General features: G+C 43.5%; 1 protein-coding gene across 5 annotated transcripts in view; it reads left to right on the top strand.

Moving 5' to 3' along the window:
- The window catches only part of LOC138745822 (V-type proton ATPase 116 kDa subunit a 4-like), an 81,772-nt gene that overhangs the window by 51,313 nt on the left and 10,169 nt on the right, over positions 1–20,290 (top strand). For all 5 annotated transcript variants that reach the window (XM_069903167.1, XM_069903166.1, XM_069903165.1 and 2 more), the window contains 8 exons: positions 1,331–1,481; positions 2,744–2,883; positions 5,839–5,996; positions 9,398–9,491; positions 12,081–12,199; positions 17,854–18,070; positions 18,483–18,590; positions 19,081–19,200. In XM_069903167.1, coding sequence (XP_069759268.1) covers positions 1,331–1,481; positions 2,744–2,883; positions 5,839–5,996; positions 9,398–9,491; positions 12,081–12,199; positions 17,854–18,070; positions 18,483–18,590; positions 19,081–19,200 — 1,107 coding nt within the window. The remainder of the gene's footprint in view (positions 1–1,330; positions 1,482–2,743; positions 2,884–5,838; positions 5,997–9,397; positions 9,492–12,080; positions 12,200–17,853; positions 18,071–18,482; positions 18,591–19,080; positions 19,201–20,290) is intronic.

The raw sequence follows: 20,290 nt of genomic DNA, 5'->3' as shown, positions 1-20,290 counted from the left end.
CTCTACTCCCCTGCTTTCATCTCCCCAGTTGTGTTTCACATCTGTGCTACTTCAGAAATGATCCTGTTTGAAGTCACATTATTTTTTTTTTTGGTGATTCTGAATAATGTAGGATAATCCCCCTTTAGGGCTCCTGCTTCTGGGGAATGTGTGACGCATCCGCATGATCCTCTTGCATCATTCATGGCAAGCTCTGCTCTCTTTCTGAAGCCCCCACTATTGGTGCTGTCATTCTGATTAATCTTTCTTTAACATTTTAAAAATGGTGCATCCCTTTCACAGCTTGCACCCTCCTCTGTCTCTAAATTAAAAACCCAGAAGGTCTGGAGATGCTCAACAGGTTAGACGATGTCTGGGTAGAACAGTGGTTCTCAACCTTTTTCTTTCCACTCACATACCACTTTAAGTAATCCCTATGGCATAGGTGCTCTGTGATTAGTAAGGGATTGCTTAAGGTGGTATGTGGATGAAAAGAAAAAGGTTGAGAAAAGGTGTAGAGGGAACCCAAGTTAGATGTTTCATGGAAGTGTGGATGACTGTGGCACACTAATAATTTCTGTCTGCTGTTCAGAAAAAGACCTATTTATTCCTATCCTGTTTTCTGTCAACTAATTTTCAATCCATTGTGTTATGTTGTTCAAACTCCATGTGCCTTAATATTGCACAGTAACATAAGAGATCTTGCCCCTTACCAGATGCTTCTGAAATTTCAAGAACACCACATCTACTGGTTCTCCCTTGTGTATTCAAGCCCTAAAAAACCTCAAAAGGATTAGAATATAAAGTTTCCCTTTTGTAAACACAAGCTGACTGTCCAATCCCATTGATACTTTCCAAGGATACAGTTGTTGAATCCTTTATAATCGATTTCTAGCATTTTCCCAACGATGGTTCCCATCTAATTACCCAAATTTAGGACCTGAACTTGTAGACCTGTCTTATTTTCCTGCATAAATATTTTAAAACTAAGAGGTATGGTCCCAAAATGGTCTCCCCAAAGTCACTTCCCCTATCTTATTCCCCAAAAGGAAGTCCAGTGTTGTGCCCTCTCCAGTGGGGCCCTCAGTATATTTAATAAGCTTTCTTGGCTCACTGGAACTGTTGGGCAATTGCCAGTCTATTAGCCATGTTGCTGTGTGATACAACAACAGTAATTTGTCTTGTAAATCAACGTACTCATAGAATGGCAATGAAGAGGTAAAGGTGTGTGTGTGTGTTTCCTGCCGCTCCCCACCTCCCTTATTTTGGCACTTTTGACAAGAATGATATCACATCTTGAGCTGGCCACTGAATGAAGTTTTCTTTTCTCTCTCCACCCCTTGCCCACCAGGAGCGTAGTGGTTCCAGCGTTGATCCAATCATGACTGTTGTACAGACCCAAATGGCTCCACCCACCTTCAACAGAACCAATAAGTTCACAGCTGGATTTCAGAACATCGTGGATGCCTACGGGGTTGGGACATATCGAGAAATGAATCCTGGTGACTCTTGGTCAATTTTAATTAGCATGAATTGCATCATGTTCTTTAAATCAATGTGCAAAATTGCTTTGCTGCTCTCATTTAGTTGTTAAAGGGCTTACTATAAATTCCTTGGAATTACAATCATGAGAATCAAGTTAATAGCTATGAAGGATATTTCCTTTTCACAAATGTATTCAAGCATTGAATGGTGCCTTAGAGTGAGTGAGTCTTGCATTGCTGAGATTTGGTCTTTGCAGTGAGTTGCGCCGTTGCACATAATGCCCCGGAGAAGGCACTGAGATTAACACAAGCAGTCAAGAATCTTTAGTTCTTTATGGTGCCTCTGGCAATTAAATTACCTTGATGTGCTCAGCTACTCTGAGATGAATTGTGGGTAGAAAAGCGGCGTGTCCTTCCAGCAGTTGTAACTCCACCAGCCGCCAGAAATACTATCAAGACAGTGGATAGAATACAGAGATTTACAAGAAATGCACCAACTACAAGGGGTTTTGGTCAGATGGAAGTGACAGGTGACAGTATTGCTGCCATCTTGGAGGAACCGAGTTTCAGAGAGATGAGGGAGAGATTCCACATATCTTGTGGGCAAAGCAGTGATTAGAGGGAATGAGTTAAGAGAATTGGTGATGTTATCTGTACAGATGTTTTTTTTTGAATGGTCCACATGAAATGGTGCCAGAAGCTGATTCAATGGTAACATTCAATGTGGAATGGATATAATACGGTGAATCCTCGTTGGAACCTGATTCATTAATCCGCAGAATCGCTTATAGTGTGGGTGTCTGTGGACCCCAAACTGCTAAAGGGTGGGCTGATGACAATCAGCCAGCGACCCAACTCCCCGCGCCTGACAGGACAGCCTCCCTCCTCACTGCCTGACAGCCCCCCTCCCCACTGCCCCTGCCCCCCGGCGCAAGACTTCAGGGCAGGGACGTCCCACACCGGCAGCCCCTGCCCCGATGACCCGCACAGGCACTCCCGCACTCTGACATAAATGTATCTGCTCCGTGACTCGGCTGTAATGCAGTATGAAATCTTGGACCCCAACTACTTCGTTCTAACGAGGTTTTACTGTAGTTGAAAAAAGAACACTTTTCAAGGCTAAAAAAAAATCACTTTTTGCATTGGAAAATGATCCACTCACAATGTGTTTCACGGTCTTGACTGTGCAATTATCTTTTACTGTGTGTTTTGTGACCTCTTGTTATTACCCTGTAATGTGGAACAGTGTGTGATGTTTGTGTATTGGCTTTGTTTTGCAGCTCCATACACAATCATCACGTTTCCATTCCTTTTTGCTGTCATGTTTGGAGACTGTGGGCATGGAGCAGTTCTCCTGGGATTTGCGCTCATCATGATCATCAATGAGAAAAGCTTTGCCACCCAGAGAGGAGGCAATGAGGTAGGAAAAGGGCCTGTGTGTTTTAGAAACCAGGATTACCTCACTGGCCTCAAGTTCATTCCTAGTAGTGTGCAGAATGTCTCTAGATTTGAGTGCTGTGATCCCAGGGTGTTTACATTAAGATTGAAAAGTTATTTACAGAATTAAGGAACAGGCCTTTGAAATGATTTGTCCCTATTAAAATACACGGTGTCACAGAATATTGGAGCATAGAAGGTTGTTCAATTTGCTGTCTCCAAAGCACTTGATTCCAGTAATTTTCCCTTTTGTTTCAAATGTTATCGCTGTGACTCCTCTCATCCATCTTTTACACAGTTCTTTCACATTACAACCAACCTTTTTAAAAAAAAAATAACCTTCAGTTTCAAATCTGGAACCACATGGTTCTTCTTTATTTCTATTTACTCGAGCAACTGAGCAACTTGGTGTTCAAAATGTTATTCCATTAAATCATGATTTTTCAAGCATCAAATGTCCTCCTAACCTTGTCTGCCCTGTGGAGAAACATTTAAGATTTCAGAACCACCAAATCATGCAACTGAACTGTAATGGTGATAAATGCAATAGCAAAATCCTACAAAGGACAGAGTCACGTGGTCAAACGATCTGCTTTCTAGCTCATGGTGGTTGGGAGGAGTGACCTTCAGGGTGACACGCTCTCTGATTCATGTGACGAACCCCGTAATTTAAAGGAAAGTATGCACTTTCTATCTGCTTGTAGGACATGGCTAGGTTTAAGTATTAGTTCTCTGTACTTCCACAGTCATGCCCACTTTTTTTTCTTGACCAAACAAGTTAAAGCACAAGGTAGAGGGGGCTTTAGCTTTGAAACAAAGAAACCCACCAGGCAGGAAGTATCCATCTGAACATTGGCAACTGGAGGTAGACGAAGTGCACTGACAAGAAGCAACCAGGCTTTCCAAAGCCATATCTCAACCAAAACAAGATGGGAGGGCATTAAAAGGAGGAGACTAACCTGAAAGGACCTGTGGAATCAGGAGTCAGTATAGAACAAGCTTTATAATCAGAGCCACATATGATGTCATTCCCTCTCCCACAAACCATATCTGTGGTTGGGAGAGGACGTCTGCATAGTTCTTGCTACCCTCAAACACATTTTGGTTGGGTGCAATGTCACTCTCACCTAAGGCCTCTATACCTGGTGACACAATTCAAGGAAAAAATAACTTTGAATGCCTTGCCATCAAACACCCAGACACTCTCCCATGCCTAATACATTGCATTCAGGAGGGAATAAGTTACAGGACCCACTCCTCCTCACTCCAAGATGTAGGCCAACTGAACACAGCTAAAGACTGGAAATTGCTTGTAGACCTTGGCTAGTGACCCATCTTTCCACCGGAAATTGCCAGCACCAACCTGAGATCAGATCTGGCACTCTGGTCCAGCTCTCAGCAGATTGTCTTCATTATTGAGCTGAAGGTTCCTTGGGAGGCTACCATGGATGAGGTGCAGGAATGGAAGACACTATGTGATACTAATCTTTCTGCAGAAGAGAGAGGCTGGAAGGTGAGGGTGCACCCGTTTGAAGTCAACAGAGGATTTGTTGCGAAAGCCATGACCAAGCTTCTGAGGGAAGTCAGCATCACAGGGCAGGCCCTTAGAAAGACAATTAAATCCCTTTCCAACTCAGCTGAAATGAGCAGTCACTGGCTCTGGCTGAAAAGTGGGGGGGTGGGGGGGATCCTATCTGGGCTCCAAATGACTACTAGGAGAAATGGATATGGGACATGCACTCAGGTCTTATCAGCCAGTGGTGGGCTTACCTTGGCAGAGGGTGTCATATTTAAAAGGCCGAAACACATAATGATGCCAGGGATTATAACGGAAGGTGTGTCCGATACTGGATAATATTCTCTAGTGGTCATCCTCCATTATTGTAATTGGGACAACTGTCCATACTAACTCTGAGAGAGGATCAATCTAACCAATACTGAAATGTCAGGCATTGTAACATCTAATCCTATAAATCAACCTTAAACCAGCTGTCAGTTCTTTTAGCTGGGTCACCTGAGACTGCTCTCATAGACTTGGATCAATGGAGTGAAACTGAAGTTTTGAGACCTTTCTGACTGCTTAATGCATTTAAAATTGGTAGAATTTTGTAAGGGGAGACAGACTGTTTAAATGGCAAAAGACTGAAAGCGTTAAATATCAGTGGGTGATTTTGTATGAAAAGAGAACATTCAGTTACAACAAGCCTCTAAGAAAGGCAAATGATGTGGGAGCCTTTATTCAAATAGGGTTTGAATGCAAGAGACATTTTGCTCCATTTATATAAGGCCTTGTGAAGATGCACTAGGAATGTTTTGTGTCAACTAATTGCTTTCCATACTGAAGATGTACTTGTGACAGAGAGCACAGTGAGAGTGATTCCTGGGGATGAAGGAAAACATCATGTTCTCAAGCAGAGAAAAGTTGGATCTTGTCTCATTGAAACACGTCCTTGCAATACTTGTCAGATTTGCTTTCCCTGATCATTCTGTTTTGAACTTGGAATCTGCCTAAAAGTCAGGGGTCAGCCACACCGGTCGGACAAAGGTGAATTTAAATGTCTTCATCCATATTTACATTTTTTTTGGCATTTTCTCCCCAAGAAGAGGGCAGCCCTGTTGGCCTAGCGGTAAGTGCAACACTTTTACAGCTCCAGCGACCTGGGTTTGAATCCTACGCTGTCTGTAAAGAGTTTGTATGTTATCCCCGCGGCTGCGTGGTTTCCTCCGGATGCTCTGGTTTCCTCCCACCCTTCAAAATAGACCAGGGGTTGTAAGTCAATTGGGTGAACTGGATGGCATGGGCTCGTGGGCTGACAGGGCCTGTTACCATGCTGTATGTCTAAATTTAAATTTAAAGACTGGCGGCTTGCTCGCTGGTATCGGTTTTCACATACTGAAGCTTATGGGGGGCGGGGGGGGAAATACTTATATTTTTCAGATCTGGAATACTTTCTTCAGTGGACGTTATCTTATCTTGCTGATGAGCATATTCTCCATTTACACTGGATTCATCTACAATGATTGCTTCTCAAAGTCCTTCAACATATTTGGATCCTCGTGGCATGTCCAAGGGATGTTTCGTAATGCATCGTGGAAGTAAGTTTCTCAGGAAACTTCAAATTAGAGATGCCCAGAATGCTTGTTCAAAATTGAGTCCAATTCAATCCTTATCATTTTTCTTCCCTTAATATAGAATTGGGCATCGAACAAATATAAGACCTTACTTTTAGTGTGTGTTCACTTTATACAAGATCCAGCAAGGAATCTTTTATTCAAGATTCAATTTATTGTTATAGTAATAAAACAGTGTCCTATCAGATGAAATTCCCTTTGTGCCTGCTGTAAGGCAGACAGATTCAGAGAAAGAGAAGCAAGAGAGTCCCCCCAGAGTCACTGAGTGTCCATAGATTGGCCTCCAGTGCTTCTGCAGCCACTCAGAGTTCAGTCCAAACTATTAGCCACCAGAGCTCCAGATCCGAACATCCGACACAGTCAGGGACCCTTCAGTGCCCTCGGCACCTTGTTGCATCCCAGTTCCGATACCTGGTACCCCTCCAGCCAGTTCGATCCAGTGTCCAGCAGCCCTCAGCCCGGCGTGAGTCTCCTGATGGCAATCTCTAGCAGCCTGCAGCTTCTGTGGGTACCTTGCCTCGAGTCGCCAGCAGCCCGCCACAGAGCCCCCTCACTGATCCACCTCCATGGTCACAGTCCCGTGGGTCATCTCTTCCACTTCTCCCTCTGACGGGGGGGGGTGGTGGTCTTCCCATTTTCTGGTGCCCTGCTCCAGTCCTCCACTTCCCTGGAGTCTGCATCCCCTTTTGGCTGCAGATGATTAATAGGTGTTGCCATCTTGGGCACGGGGCCTGAGGACACGGGAACTCAAAACCACCGCCGGCTCCCTCCGTTCAAAACCTGTGCAGAGCTAACAGCAATCGACTGGGTGGCTGGACCCCACAGGAGTGTTGCATCTCCACTCCCCTGCTTCCTGTGGGTCTGCACCAGCGGCAGTGCTGTCATCTTCTCTTCGACATGCCCTATCAAAGAAATAATTGGAAATGTAGTCCAAGAAGTTTAAGTAGCTAAGTTGTATATTATAGTGGCATGCTGCCACCGCAATTGGGCTGGCACTCCAGGCGACGAGCACAACCAAGAGCCAGCAGACCACACAGCGGCACTGGCCCCGGCAAGCGAACCAGTGCTTCAACGACTAAGGCAGCGTAGGGTCCAGCATCCCCAACATGGCGCTGGCCCCTGCTGCTCAAACAACAGTTAGGGACAGCGCGCGGGGAAGAAGGCATTGTCATGTAAGATTGTACCCGCCGCGGGAAACCTGCTATTGTTATGTGGGCGGTGGCGTCAGGAAATGGGGGAAAATGGTGGGAACACAAACAGTATAAAAGTTGGGCTTCAGCCCCAATAAACTAGAACTATACCTAACTACACTCATGTGTGTGTTTACTTCAAGTAGGATGCGGCTACCATATTATAAATCATAAATGTTTGTTTTTTCTTTCATCACCTAACCATGTGCCTTTTACTCTGTTTGCTACTACTTCATACAGAACCTGTCAGACATCACTAGATGCCGTTGCTGCATTCCTCACTGCTTACTTCCAAAGACACAGACATCAATCTGTTGAGAATACAAAATAACATGTCACTACTTTCATTCTTGAACTAAAAATAGAGTTGCGTGTTTTGCTTTGGTTTTCAAGGGAATTTTTCCATCTGTATCATTAATTAGGATGGAACTGTGGAAAATGTTGTTTGATGCAGCTTCTCCAAGGTCTATGTGGAATTTCCACTAAAGACAAATAGAAGAAATTCCATGGAGGTCTAGGCTCATTCTTTTGTTCTTGCTCACTTAATGAATATGATTTTAAAGAGTATGGTTCTGTACATCATACCAACTGATCAAATGTTCCCCTGGTGATGATAAAATATCTGAAGTCTCAGATATTAAAAACACAGAATATTCAGAAGAATTGATTGGTCTAAATGTGCTACTTGTTAAGAATCTCGGAACTGAAGCTTGGATTCTTCTACATGATGTTCCTGCTTAGTGTCCCCTGCTTCACTGTTCCTCACTAGAGGCCCACCCTCTCATCTGACTCCCTTGATGCCCACATTTCATCATTCTACCCTTGAAGGTATTTGGGGACTTGGCACCCACATTCCTGTAGATAGTTCCAAAAATTTAATAAACCCCGAAATGAAGCAATTTCTCCTTTACTCAATCCTAAGCACGTATGTATGGATGAATTGAGAGCAGAAATAGATCACTCAGGTCTCCCCTACCACTTTCATTTCTATCTGCATGTGATATCCTTTCACCTCATTCATTTTCTGTCTTTCTATTCATAGACTATGCCTTCACTATCCTTTGAAAATGAGTTCCTATGAGAAAAGAATTCATCTTGTGCCTGGCAAGGATGCATAACTCTTCTGGCCTGAGCCCTTTGTCCCAAAATATTGGTTGTATATCTTTTCCTCCTATGGATGCTGATACCTGCTAAGTCTATCCAGCACTTCTATGTACAATAACTGAGTCTGCAGACTTTCTTGTTTCTCACCTAATAAATCGTGGATGAATACTTATTTTTAAGCATTGATTCCTGGTTCCATAAGATAAAACAAGACCTCTACATCCATCCCGCCAAGACCCCTCAAGGTTGTATGTTTCCATCGAGTCTCCTCAACTCCTGTAGAAATGAGCTTAAGACTAACAAATGTTTCCTCGAATGACAATCTCTCCATTCTGGTAATCCATTTAGTAGTGTGATGAAAGCAAGACCTCCCTAATTTTGTATTCAGTTCAAGGAACAAAAAGTGGCAAGCTTATTTCCATTCTTCTACCAGGTGATTAGATTCTTCTTCTGAATTATTTCATCTTCAATTCTTTCAACTTCCTGGAATAATCGCTGAACAGAAAATGGATGCAGGAAGCCCTCTCATACACAGTGCTTTCATTTAAAATGGGTTGCGACTGAAGAGCAAGGTCCCAGTTCCATTAACCTGGAGGTTGGGCCGGTACACAAACATATTCAAGCTCTCCCCACCTTTCACTTCCCCATCTGACCCATGTTTGGACAATTTAACTTTGAGTTTAAATACTACTGTGTCCTTGCCCCCTCCTGGTCTTGGTGTCACCTTTTCAATCCCTAAACCCAACCTGAATATCTATTCCTACCTATTCTGACCTAATCACTTCAGTGCATTAGCTCACATTTAGGGATCCCTTCCTTTAACCGCTCCACCTCCTTGTACTTCTTTGATTCTATTTAAAACCTGTCTTTGTAACTCTCCAATTTTTTGTTTTCTGCTTGCACAAAGAATATGAAATACTAAAATTTAATGCAATATGAGCATCAATTCAGACTCTTTAAGATTTTTTCCAGGTAATTGATGACCCATTATTTGTTTGACATGGGTTGTTTTTTTTCACTTTAGCTCATTGAACACGCAGTAACTCCCTGGACTTTTGTATTTTTGTGCAGTCATGCAGTCCTCGAAAATAATCTGTTACTGCAGTTGGATCCTGCTGTGGCTGGAGTATTCTCAGGAAACCCGTACCCATTTGGCATTGACCCGGTGAGCTATGTTCTAACATCCCCCTCCAACCTTCCCACTTGAATCACAAAATTGTTTTCTGTACCTATTTCTGATAAGTTACTAAGTTGACTTGAGAACCAATGTTGGTGAAGTGCTAATGCTGTCCATGTTCATGCAGTGGGAATCAAAATGCCTAAAAGCTCAAGTTCCGGTTAATCGGCAGACCATGGCAGTCTATTGTTCAACAAATACAATCTGTATATGCACATAAATTCTTACTTGCTGCACCCAAACGTGCACTTTAAAAACAAATCTCCAATAGTATGCACTCCAATACAGAGAGAGAAAATAAATATAAAAATGTTACGAGTACAATGTATGAGTATAGGGTTGGCGTAGCGGGTAGTGCCACACCTTTACAGCACCACCAATTGGTACTGGGGTTGAATCTCACGCCGTCTGTAAGGAGTTTGTACGTTCTCCACCTGTCTGTGTGGGTTTTCCCCGGGGGCTCCAGTTTCCTCCCACCATTCGAAACCTACAAGGGGTTGTAGGTTAATTGGGTGAAATTGGACGGCATGGGCTTGTAGGCCGAAATGGCCTGTTACCGTGCTGTATGTCTAAACTTACAAAAGAAAATGTATAGATGCACTGAAATTCTTCAGACACACAGGTACGTGAGGTACACCAACCTTCCTTCCTTCCTTTGGCTTGGCTTCGCGGACGAAGATTTATGGAGGGGGTAAAAAGTCCACGTCAGCTGCAGGCTCGTTTGTGGCTGACCAGTCCGATGCGGGACAGGCAGACACGATTGCAGCGGTTGCAAGGGAAAATTGGTTGGTTGGGGTTGGGTGTTGGGTTTTTCCTCCTTTGCCTTTTGTCAGTGAGGTGGGCTCTGCGGTCTTCTTCAAAGGAGGCTGCTGCCCGCCAAACTGTGAGGCGCCAAGATGCACGGTTTGAGGCGTTATCAGCCCACTGGCGGTGGTCAATGTGGCAGGCACCAAGAGATTTCTTTAGGCAGTCCTTGTACCTTTTCTTTGGTGCACCTCTGTCACGGTGGCCAGTGGAGAGCTCGCCATATAATACGATCTTGGGAAGGCGATGGTCCTCCATTCTGGAGACGTGACCCATCCAGCGCAGCTGGATCTTCAGCAGCGTGGACTCGATGCTGTCGACCTCTGCCATCTCGAGTACCTCGACGTTAGGGGTGTGAGCGCTCCAATGGATGTTGAGGATGGAGCGGAGACAACGCTGGTGGAAGCGTTCTAGGAGCCGTAGGTGGTGCCGGTAGAGGACCCATGATTCGGAGCCGAACAGGAGTGTGGGTATGACAACGGCTCTGTATACGCTTATCTTTGTGAGGTTTTTCAGTTGGTTGTTTTTCCAGACTCTTTTGTGTAGTCAAATTAGATAACCACATTTTGCCAAGACACAAGTGGATATAGAGAGAAAAAGATGGAAGGAAACATTTTCAGTGAACAAAGCAACCCAATGCCTCTACTTCCTTACAAGTTTGGCATGTCTCTCTTTACAACTTCTACAAGTACACTATTGAAAGTATCTTAACTGGTTGCATCACAGCAGGATATGGGAGCTGCTCCATCCAAGATTGAAAGAAGCTACAGAAGGTGGTGAATGCAACTCAGAATATCAGGCAAACCTTCTACTCCATCTGCATCTTCTTCCCACTTCTCCCTAACTCTCCACCATATCCCCCGCCCCCACCCCACTCCACTTGGGGAGAAGGTTCAAAAGTGTGCAATTGTGCCCCAACAGGTTTAAAGACAGTTTCTTCCCCACGGCCATCAGGTTTCTGAATGAGCTCATGAAAGTGACTTCATGTGCCCTTACTATGTACTAATTGATCTTTTCACTGGAATGAACAATCTGGAACATGTTCTTCCATTTTGTACTGCCTGTATGCACTGCGTTGGGTGGGTCACGTCTCCAGAATGGAGGACCATCGCCTTCCCAAGATCGTGTTCTATGGCGAGCTCTCCACTGGCCACCGAGACAGAATGTGCACCAAAGAAGAGGTACAAGGACTGCTTAAAGAAATCTCTTGGTGCCTGCCACATTGACCACCGCCAGTGGGCTGATCTCGCCTCCAACCGTGCATCTTGGCGCCTCACAGTTCGGCGGGCAGCAACCTCCTTTGAAGAAGACCGCAGAGCCCACCTCACTGACAAAAGACAAAGGAGGAAAAACCCAACACCCAACCCCAACCCACCAATTTTCCCTTGCAACCGCTCCTGCCTATCCCGCATCGGACTTGTCAGTCACCAACGAGCCTGCAGCAGACGTGGACCTACCCCTCCGTAAATCTTCGTCTGCGAAGCCAAGCCAAAGATGCACATTAATTTGCTGGAACTGCTTGCAAGAACCAGCCCTTCCCCCTTTACCAATAACCAGCCCTTCCCCCTTTACGTGACAATAACCTTGAACTTGGGTGCAATACAGGTGAGGCTGGTTTTGATTGTCAGGAAATTTGTACTTCTGTCAGTGGATAAAACCTAGCACAACCGCCCTTTAATTTGCAAAGGAAATTACTGCCACAGATATTTATTCACATTTTTGAGTACTTCATTAGCCTTCTAACTAACTGTGATGCTCTTTGTTGCTTCAAAGATTTGGAACATTGCTTCAAACAAGCTAACTTTCCTCAACTCCTACAAGATGAAGATGTCGGTCATCCTTGGTGTCACACACATGGTTTTTGGTGTCATCATCAGCCTCTTCAATCACATGTAGGTATATGCAATTGGTTCAAAGCTTACTTCAGGGTGTCCCAAAACTCATTGTGACCAATGAAATGGTTCTAGGGAAAGATGACAAACTGCTAGCTGATGATGGGTACATTGTCTGGTTTGATATTTGTTAAAGAATAGCTACTGGCCAGACTGATATGTTTTTCTTCCAATCGGCGTCAGTTGCTTGGTGGATTTACTGCTTTTCTTGTTTAATACCAGGTTCAGATAGAACCATTGCAGGAATGTAGCTGTCCTCAGTACTGCACTAGACTTCAGTAGTCTAGGCTCTGGAACATGGTTGGAACGGACAACTTTCAAGAATGTCAGTCTGCCATTGCATCAAATGTATGGAGCAAACTCCACAGTCAGGAGAAGGGCTGAAAACTTCCTTGTTTTTTTTTAATTCAGGAGAAAGACCTTTTTCCTTTCAAAGCTGGTGACCAAAATGATTAGGATGGGAAAAAAAACAAGGAGGCCAGTGTGGAGGACTGTGTGGGTAACCTTCATTATCATGCAGCTTTCACTTCAGTGGGTTAGAGAGAAGAGATTTAAAAAAAATGGCTCTTCCTGTGAATAGGTTGCAGACAATTAATCGTTTCACTGCCTCAGCATTCTTCTCCCAGACACTTGCGTCAGAGAGTTTGCAGGGCAGGCCAACGGTGACATAGAACCCTTTGGAGAGTGCAATGAATGTGACCCGCCTCTAAGCCCAACAGCTCAATGTTACAGGCCACAAGTGAAATAACAGGAAAGTCAGCCCCTTGATGCTGTAACCACTGTCTGTGTGAGTTTTAATTTTTTTTTAAATTTAAACATGTAGCCTGGTAACAGACCCTTCTGGCCCACCAGCCCATGCTGCCCAAATACACCAAACCTGTACATTTGTTTTTGGAGGGTGGGAGAACTGGCTGGAGCACCTGGAGTAAACCCACATGGTCATGGGCAGAACATACAATCTCCTTACACACTGCACCAGATTTGAACATGGGTCACTGTAATAGCCTTGTGCTAATTGCCGTCGTGGGCAATTTCCTGAGTTGACAATGGATGCTTCACATTTGGATAAATTCCACATTCTCATGAAAGCAATTGGCTAAAATGCCAATATTTTGTAGTTGCTTGACTGGGCATTTGTACCTCTCCACTGTGAAGCTTTCTGATCTTAAAACAGAACAGCAGGTTAGGTGCATCTGTGAAGAGAAAAACAGGAGATGAAATTTCAGGTTGATATCCTCACTGAATGGTTACCAAGCTGAAAGCAGCTTTTATCTTGAAATGCTCCTGCAGTTTTAAACAACATTGGTCTTGCTTCATGTTTCCAGCACTTACATTGTTATCTGCTTCTTCTCCTTCATCTCTTATCCTCCAGTCAGATCAGCTGTGATTAACCAGCCTTCACTCCCCTCAGCCACTATTTGTACCATTGTCTCTGTTGGTCCCCACCCCATCAGACATTGCACTTGCTCACTTTTCCATTTCCCTTCTCTGCATCTCAAAATATCTAAATTTTATCAATTCTGATGAAGGGTAGCTAGCTTTCCTCCCCAAACGCTTCAAGAGCTGCTGAATATTTCCAGCATTTGCCAATGCACTGTATCTGTTTCAAATCTCAAGTATCTATTGTGTTTTGCATCTCTGCAGCAACTCATCTCTGTCTCCCTCTAGTGATCAGGAGGATCACTAGCACTCTCATTACATCCCCATTCCTTGAGATGTTTAATCTAATAACATGACACATTAATAAAAGTATTCATTTCAATTTATGTTCAACACAAACGTAAATACAAACATCAGCAGCACAAGCTTTTTAAGTGTGCAGTTCTTTTTCTTTTAGAGATTCAGTCTGTCGGGTGCTTTCATAACATGTGAGGATCTTCTCAACATAGGAGCTTGTGTCGGCTCTGCTGGTCCATGACTGTCTAGCACTAGTGGTGTACAGGCTCCATTTGTCTGTTCGTGTAGTATCTCTTGTGTTTTCAGCAGGCTCTTTCAATTCCTCCTCAGTATTTGACCCTCCTCTGGTCTGACAGTGGAGGATCTTGGATTTATTTCCTGCAGAACAATGGCAACAAACATAGAATGCCCCTCATCCTCACCTCCTCATCCAACACATCATCTGCCGGAAGTTCCGGCACTTACTATAGGATCCTACTACAAGACACATTTTTCCTTCTCCTCCCTCCCTTGGCTTTCTGCAAGGAAAAATCCATGATTCCCTCATGTACTCTGTCTCCCAAATTTGTGTGCCCAAATTCCCTCCTTCCCTTGTGGCCACAGGAGGTGCAACACTTGTCCCCACACCACCTCCCTCACCATGGTCCGGGGCCCCAAACAGGCCTTTGAAGTATTTACTGAATCCAGTACTCCCTTTGTGGCATTCTCTATACCAGAAAGACCAATGGTAGATTAGGAGATTGCTTCACTGAGCATCGCCTCTCTGTCTGCAACCACAGCGACCTCCAGAAGCCAACTATTTCAATTCTAAGTCACACTCCTAGACCCACATGTCTGTCCATGGCCTTTTGCACTATCCCACCCTGACCACCTGCAGATTGGCAGAACAACACCTTACCTGTGCATCTCCAGCAAGATGGTATTAATATTAATTTCTCTGCTTTCTGCTAACTTGCTCACATTGTTTTTCCCCTCCCTCTTTCCTGTCTTTTCAGTTCTTCCCCTCCCTTTCCCCTTATCCACCCAACTACCCCTCCTCCCCCTCATTTGTTTCTGTCCCCACCCTCTCCTCATCCACTTATCATCTCCTGCCTTTGCCACCCTTACCCCAACCCTTTTATTAGGATGCCTGCTGGCATTCTATTATACCTTGATGAAGGGCACAAGCCCAAAACGTTGGGTATGTATTTCTACCTTTGCGACAGAAAGGACACTTTCAAATGCTGAGCTTCTCCAGCATTTTGTGTTTTTTACTTCAACCACAGTGTCTACAGATTTTCATGATTTATTTCTGATTACAGGAAGAGATTCAGTAACCCAGTTCACATGGAGATTCGCATCTGTCTCTGTGGAACTCTCATTGTGTGCTTCATGCTGCGTTGTTGGCCTGGATAACGCATCAGCTGACACAATAAGTTTCCTTGGTGTGTAAACCAATTCACAGTCATAATTTTGTAGCTTCTTCATCAGTCATTGGATTCTCACCGACATTTCACTGAGATTTTTTTTGAGTATCACTATTTGTGGTCTGTCTCTACATTGAAAGTTGGTAGACCATACACATAACTCAAATTCACAGACCAGATCTAGATATTCTTTCTCGATTGGTGCATTTTGACATTAGATGTTGTCATTGTCCTTCACCGGCCTCCAATCTTCTCCCACAGCCTGAAGTAGTACAGACCTATTCCATCTTTTGAAGCATCCATAGATATTTTTGTCCTTCTGGATGTATCAAAGAATGTCTAAAGCACTGGTTCTATGGTTAAAATAGTCTTCAGTTGTCCCCATTCTTCCTCGTGTTTTGCGTCTCTGCAGCAACCCATCTCTGTACACTTGAATTCCCATTTATCCTGTAATGACTTCCTTAACTACATTGTTTTGGAAGACAGAATTGGTGTGAATTTACTAATGAAATTGATCATTCCCAACATTTTCAGTACGACTTTTTTGTTAGTGGGTTTGGGTATCGCTAAAATTGCTTTCACCTTGCTCTTGTCTCTCACAGTACCTCCATCACTTTCTTATCAATAATTCCAAAGACAATTTGATCATGGATCGTTGATTCTTGCAGCTGTCTGAAATTCTTACATTTAATTTTGTCTGTTAAAAAAAGCTCTCTCCCTGCAGCTGTATGCATGAATAAAACACTCACCTCTCAAATGTTTCATTTTTTTTTGGTGAACAGTGCTCATCAAACATCTTGACTATTTTGTTGAACTTGCCCTGGTCAGCTGCCTTGGCAAAAACAATTGTGTTGAAATCCTCTAGTGCTTGAGGTCCTGTCATGGTAAGTAGCAGTGCAATCTTCCATGCATCAGGTTTGCTATCAAGTCCAATGGCTTGCAGGTACAGCATAAATTATTGTTTGAACAATCTCCACTTGACATTTTCCAGTCCAATTTACAGAGTCAGGAGCTTTTAGAGTGTCAGGAGCTTTTACACTCTCCATGTTTTCTGCTGCTATTGACGGATTCTCACTCTGCACTCTCCTCTTGTTTCTTCCACTCCTGGTACCATCCACACTCCTGGTACCATGTGATGTTTCTTTTATTGTAATAAAAAACTTTGGTTCTTTAATAACAACTATAATTTATTAGCTTTAGAGCTCACAACCTCTTAGAGGCATCCATTTTGAATCTACTCCTAGCTGCAGCAACTCATCTCTGACTCCCTCTAGGGTCAGGATTATCACTAGCACTCTATCATTACAGGTGCTGGTGTTAGTGAACTAGTTTAGAGTACTATACAGATGCTAGTCTTGGATTGTAGAAGGATACAAGAGGAACAGTAAAGTGGTCTTTTATACCTGTTTAGCTCCGCAGATACTTCTTCACCCACTTGGAGACATTGCGGTCTCCATCTAGTCTGGTGAGGGGGAGTATAGAAGAGGAACAGTTGCATGATAAAATCTTTGTCCAAATGAATGTAATCAGTGGATATTTGGCAACCTTACTGAAGTGTTTCTGGACATCAAGTAGTTGCAGACTTTTAATTAGAACCACTGAATGATTGGTAAACCATCAGCACACTGCAAAACACTAAAACATTAAGTTGCCATTGTAAGTTTTAGATAATGAATAGTTTTCACTTGGTTTGAGATACAACACAGAAGCAGAACCTTTGGGCCATTAAGACCACTCCACCTACCAAGTGCCCATTTTTGCACTATCTCTACCAAAATCCATAAACTTTTCATTGTCCCTCCCACCAATATTCTGCTCCTCCCGAAAACACTGGAGACAAGTTACAGGAACAGTAGACCTGGCCGTTTTAATAATTGGATTGGAAACTGAAACACCTGGAACAAATCCTCAAGACTACAGGGAGAGTATGTGAACTACACAGACCAGGCTGGCATTGAACCAGAGTTGCAAGAACAGTGAGGCAGAGCCCCTACTGCGCGGCCTTGCTCACTTTTATTTTTATGAGATGCCCCACTGGTTTTAAATGAACATTGCTAAGTATTTTGTAGAATTGGGGCCGTGCAAGCAGGTGGGGCATCGATGGTTTTGTTCTCCAAATCATCAATATGGCTCATTTTTATCCTCCTCTTGTAGCATATTACTGAGTATTGTGGGATTTATTGTGAATGTCTGCCAGAGATGATGCCACCTCAGATCTGAATGTTCAATCTTCTCGCACTCACTTGGATGCAGGTGATTCCAATGCACAATTTTGCATGAGACTAAGTGCTGCTCCCTGGTTGATGCAAAGCTGTTACCTGCTCATCCACAGGGCTGGCTTTGCTCTGCACTATTTGTCTGTTGCATTTGCCTATGTTACACATATCATTATACGTTAATAATATCTCATGTGCTCTCTAATGCTTTTATCCTCTGGGTATGAAAGAAACTATAGAAATGGTAGTTATTTCTTTGCACAAATTACTTGAGAGAGTGGATGCGTACCTTGCCTTTTTTTCATGGCCCAAATTGCCTATAATTCACGCCCTTCTATTTTTCCTTATTTTACAGCTACTTTAAGAACAAAGTCAACATCTTCCTTCAGTTCATACCAGAGATAATCTTCATATTGAGCTTATTCGGTTACTTGGTCTTCATGATTATTTTTAAGTGGTGTTTTTATCATGCCGAGAATTCGCAGTCTGCTCCTAGCATTTTAATCCACTTCATCAACATGTTTCTGTTTTCTTACAACGATCCTTCCAATATTCGTCTCTACAGCTATCAGGCAAGTTCCCTTATTTTTTTTTTAACTGATTTGTAACGCTGCCACAAAACAACAAATTATGTGACACGTTCATGATGATAAATTTTGATTCCGAGCTTTAAGTACTGGGGTGGGACGGGAAAGGCTAAGCTGGCATTCCTGCCTTGGATCACAATCTCGTGACTCCTGTAGCATGTAAATTGGCAGTTGGGTGAGGACTGTGGTCTGTTATCAGATCTCTGAGGCGGTCAACGGTCAGTTCGGGCACAGTGCCCACTGCTGATCTGAGAACCAGGTCTCCCCATCCCCAGTGGAAGAGACTAACAGGAAAACAAGTCTATCGGGTAAACAAGAAAACCCGCAGATGCTAGGTTCTTGTGCAATGCAGCAGTGCAGGAGACACTCACTGAATTATCGGTTTAATTTTTTACAGAAAGAGGTTCAGAGCTTCCTGGTGATCTTTGCACTCATTTCGGTTCCCTGGATGCTTGTCTTTAAGCCTTTTATTTTGCGATCGCATCACAAGAGATCTCAGCAAGTGGTAAGATAAATTTACAAACCATGCCACCAATCTCGAATCTAAAATGTACATCCAGAGTTGCTGTTATTGCATTTATTTTGATGCCAGAACTTGAAAGGGTTGGAAATTCAGTCTCTCTGGGCGGCAGAACCTTCAGATAACCCTCCAGCATTGATCTTTGGCTTTTAGTTCAATTAACTAATTTAAGGCAGTTGCCAACCTATTTCCAGAGAATTAATTAGCTACAGCACCCTACATTTATGGGAACATGTCTGTGCCTGTTATCATCATACCCTGTATTTCTGGAGATGGGTCTTTGTCTGTCAACCCTAATGTGACAATGACGGGCCTGTGACTATCAATTCTGTCCTTCCACAATGAACAATTTGTCCTAGCAAGCACTGCACCTAAGACTGACTTGAAGTATGGTTGTATTTTTTTTAACCACAAAATCTAGTGGCAGCATTGTCAGGTGATATCTTAGATAATGTGATTTGGGATTTTATTTCAGTTGGTGACTGCGCAAGAAAATATCTACGCTTCAGATGTAGCTGATGTGGACATCCTGCAGCCTCGGCAAAGGAACTCCACTGACCACGATGATGACCATGGGGATCAACATGGTGAAGAGGCAAGTCATCAAATTCAGTCTGACAGCTTAAAACCGGCTCTGTTCTATTAACTAGTTGTCAAGAGCAAGTACTTTCCATAGCCTTAACTCGAATATTAAGGGACGTACCTTTATGGAGTTGGGAAAAACGAATTTGTGGATAACTTCTAATAGCACATTTGTGGGCCTAAATGTGATCTGGTCCACGCTGGGATGCTCTCCTCTAGTGTTTGAACAATTGGAAATCAGCATTTTTGTGGGAACAAGGTTGGGAGGAAACACATATATGAAAAGACAATGGGCAGGAACAAGCTTGGATGGTGTGCAGAGTTGAGGATCAGAGCATTAACTATTGCCTGTCAACATAAACATGTACACAGGCATTTGCATACTTTCGGAGCTCTGCCCACTGATAACATAACAATTACAGCACGGAAACAGGCCATTAGGCCCTTCTAGTCCGCACCGAACCAAACACCCCTTTCTAGTCCCACCTCCCTGCACAATGCCCATAACCCTCCATCTTCTTCTCATCCATATACCTGTCCAACCTTTTCTTAAATAATACAATTGACTCCGTCGCCACTATTTCTCCCGGAAGATGATTCCACACAGCTACCATTCTCTGAGTAAAGAAGTTCCCCCTCATGTTACCTCTAAACCTCTGCCCCTTAATTCTTAACTTATGTCCTCTTGTTTTAATCTTTCCTCCTCTTAACGGAAATAGTCTATCCACATCCATTCTGTCTATCCCTTTCATAATCTTAAATACTTCTATCAAATCCCCTCTCAACCTTCTACGCTCCAAAGAATAAAGACCCAATCTGTCCAATCTCTCCCCATACTCCAGATGCTTAAACCCAAGCAACATTCTGGTAAACCTTCTCTGCACTCTCTCCACTCTGTTTATATCCTTCCTATAATTAGGCGACCAGAACTGCACACAGAACTCCAAATTAGGCCGCACCAACGTCTTATACAATCTCAACATCACCTCCCAACTCCTATATTCCATGCAATGATTGATAAAGGCCAGCATACTAAAAGCCTTCTTCACCACCCTATTCACGTGAGTTTCTACCTTCAGGGAACGATGTACCGTTACTCCTAA

This window comes from Narcine bancroftii, chromosome 11 (genome assembly GCF_036971445.1).
Source record: "Narcine bancroftii isolate sNarBan1 chromosome 11, sNarBan1.hap1, whole genome shotgun sequence".
Classification (NCBI taxonomy): domain Eukaryota; kingdom Metazoa; phylum Chordata; class Chondrichthyes; order Torpediniformes; family Narcinidae; genus Narcine; species Narcine bancroftii.
Note: the sequence above shows the minus strand (reverse complement) of the source record. Positions and strands in the feature narration are given on the sequence as shown.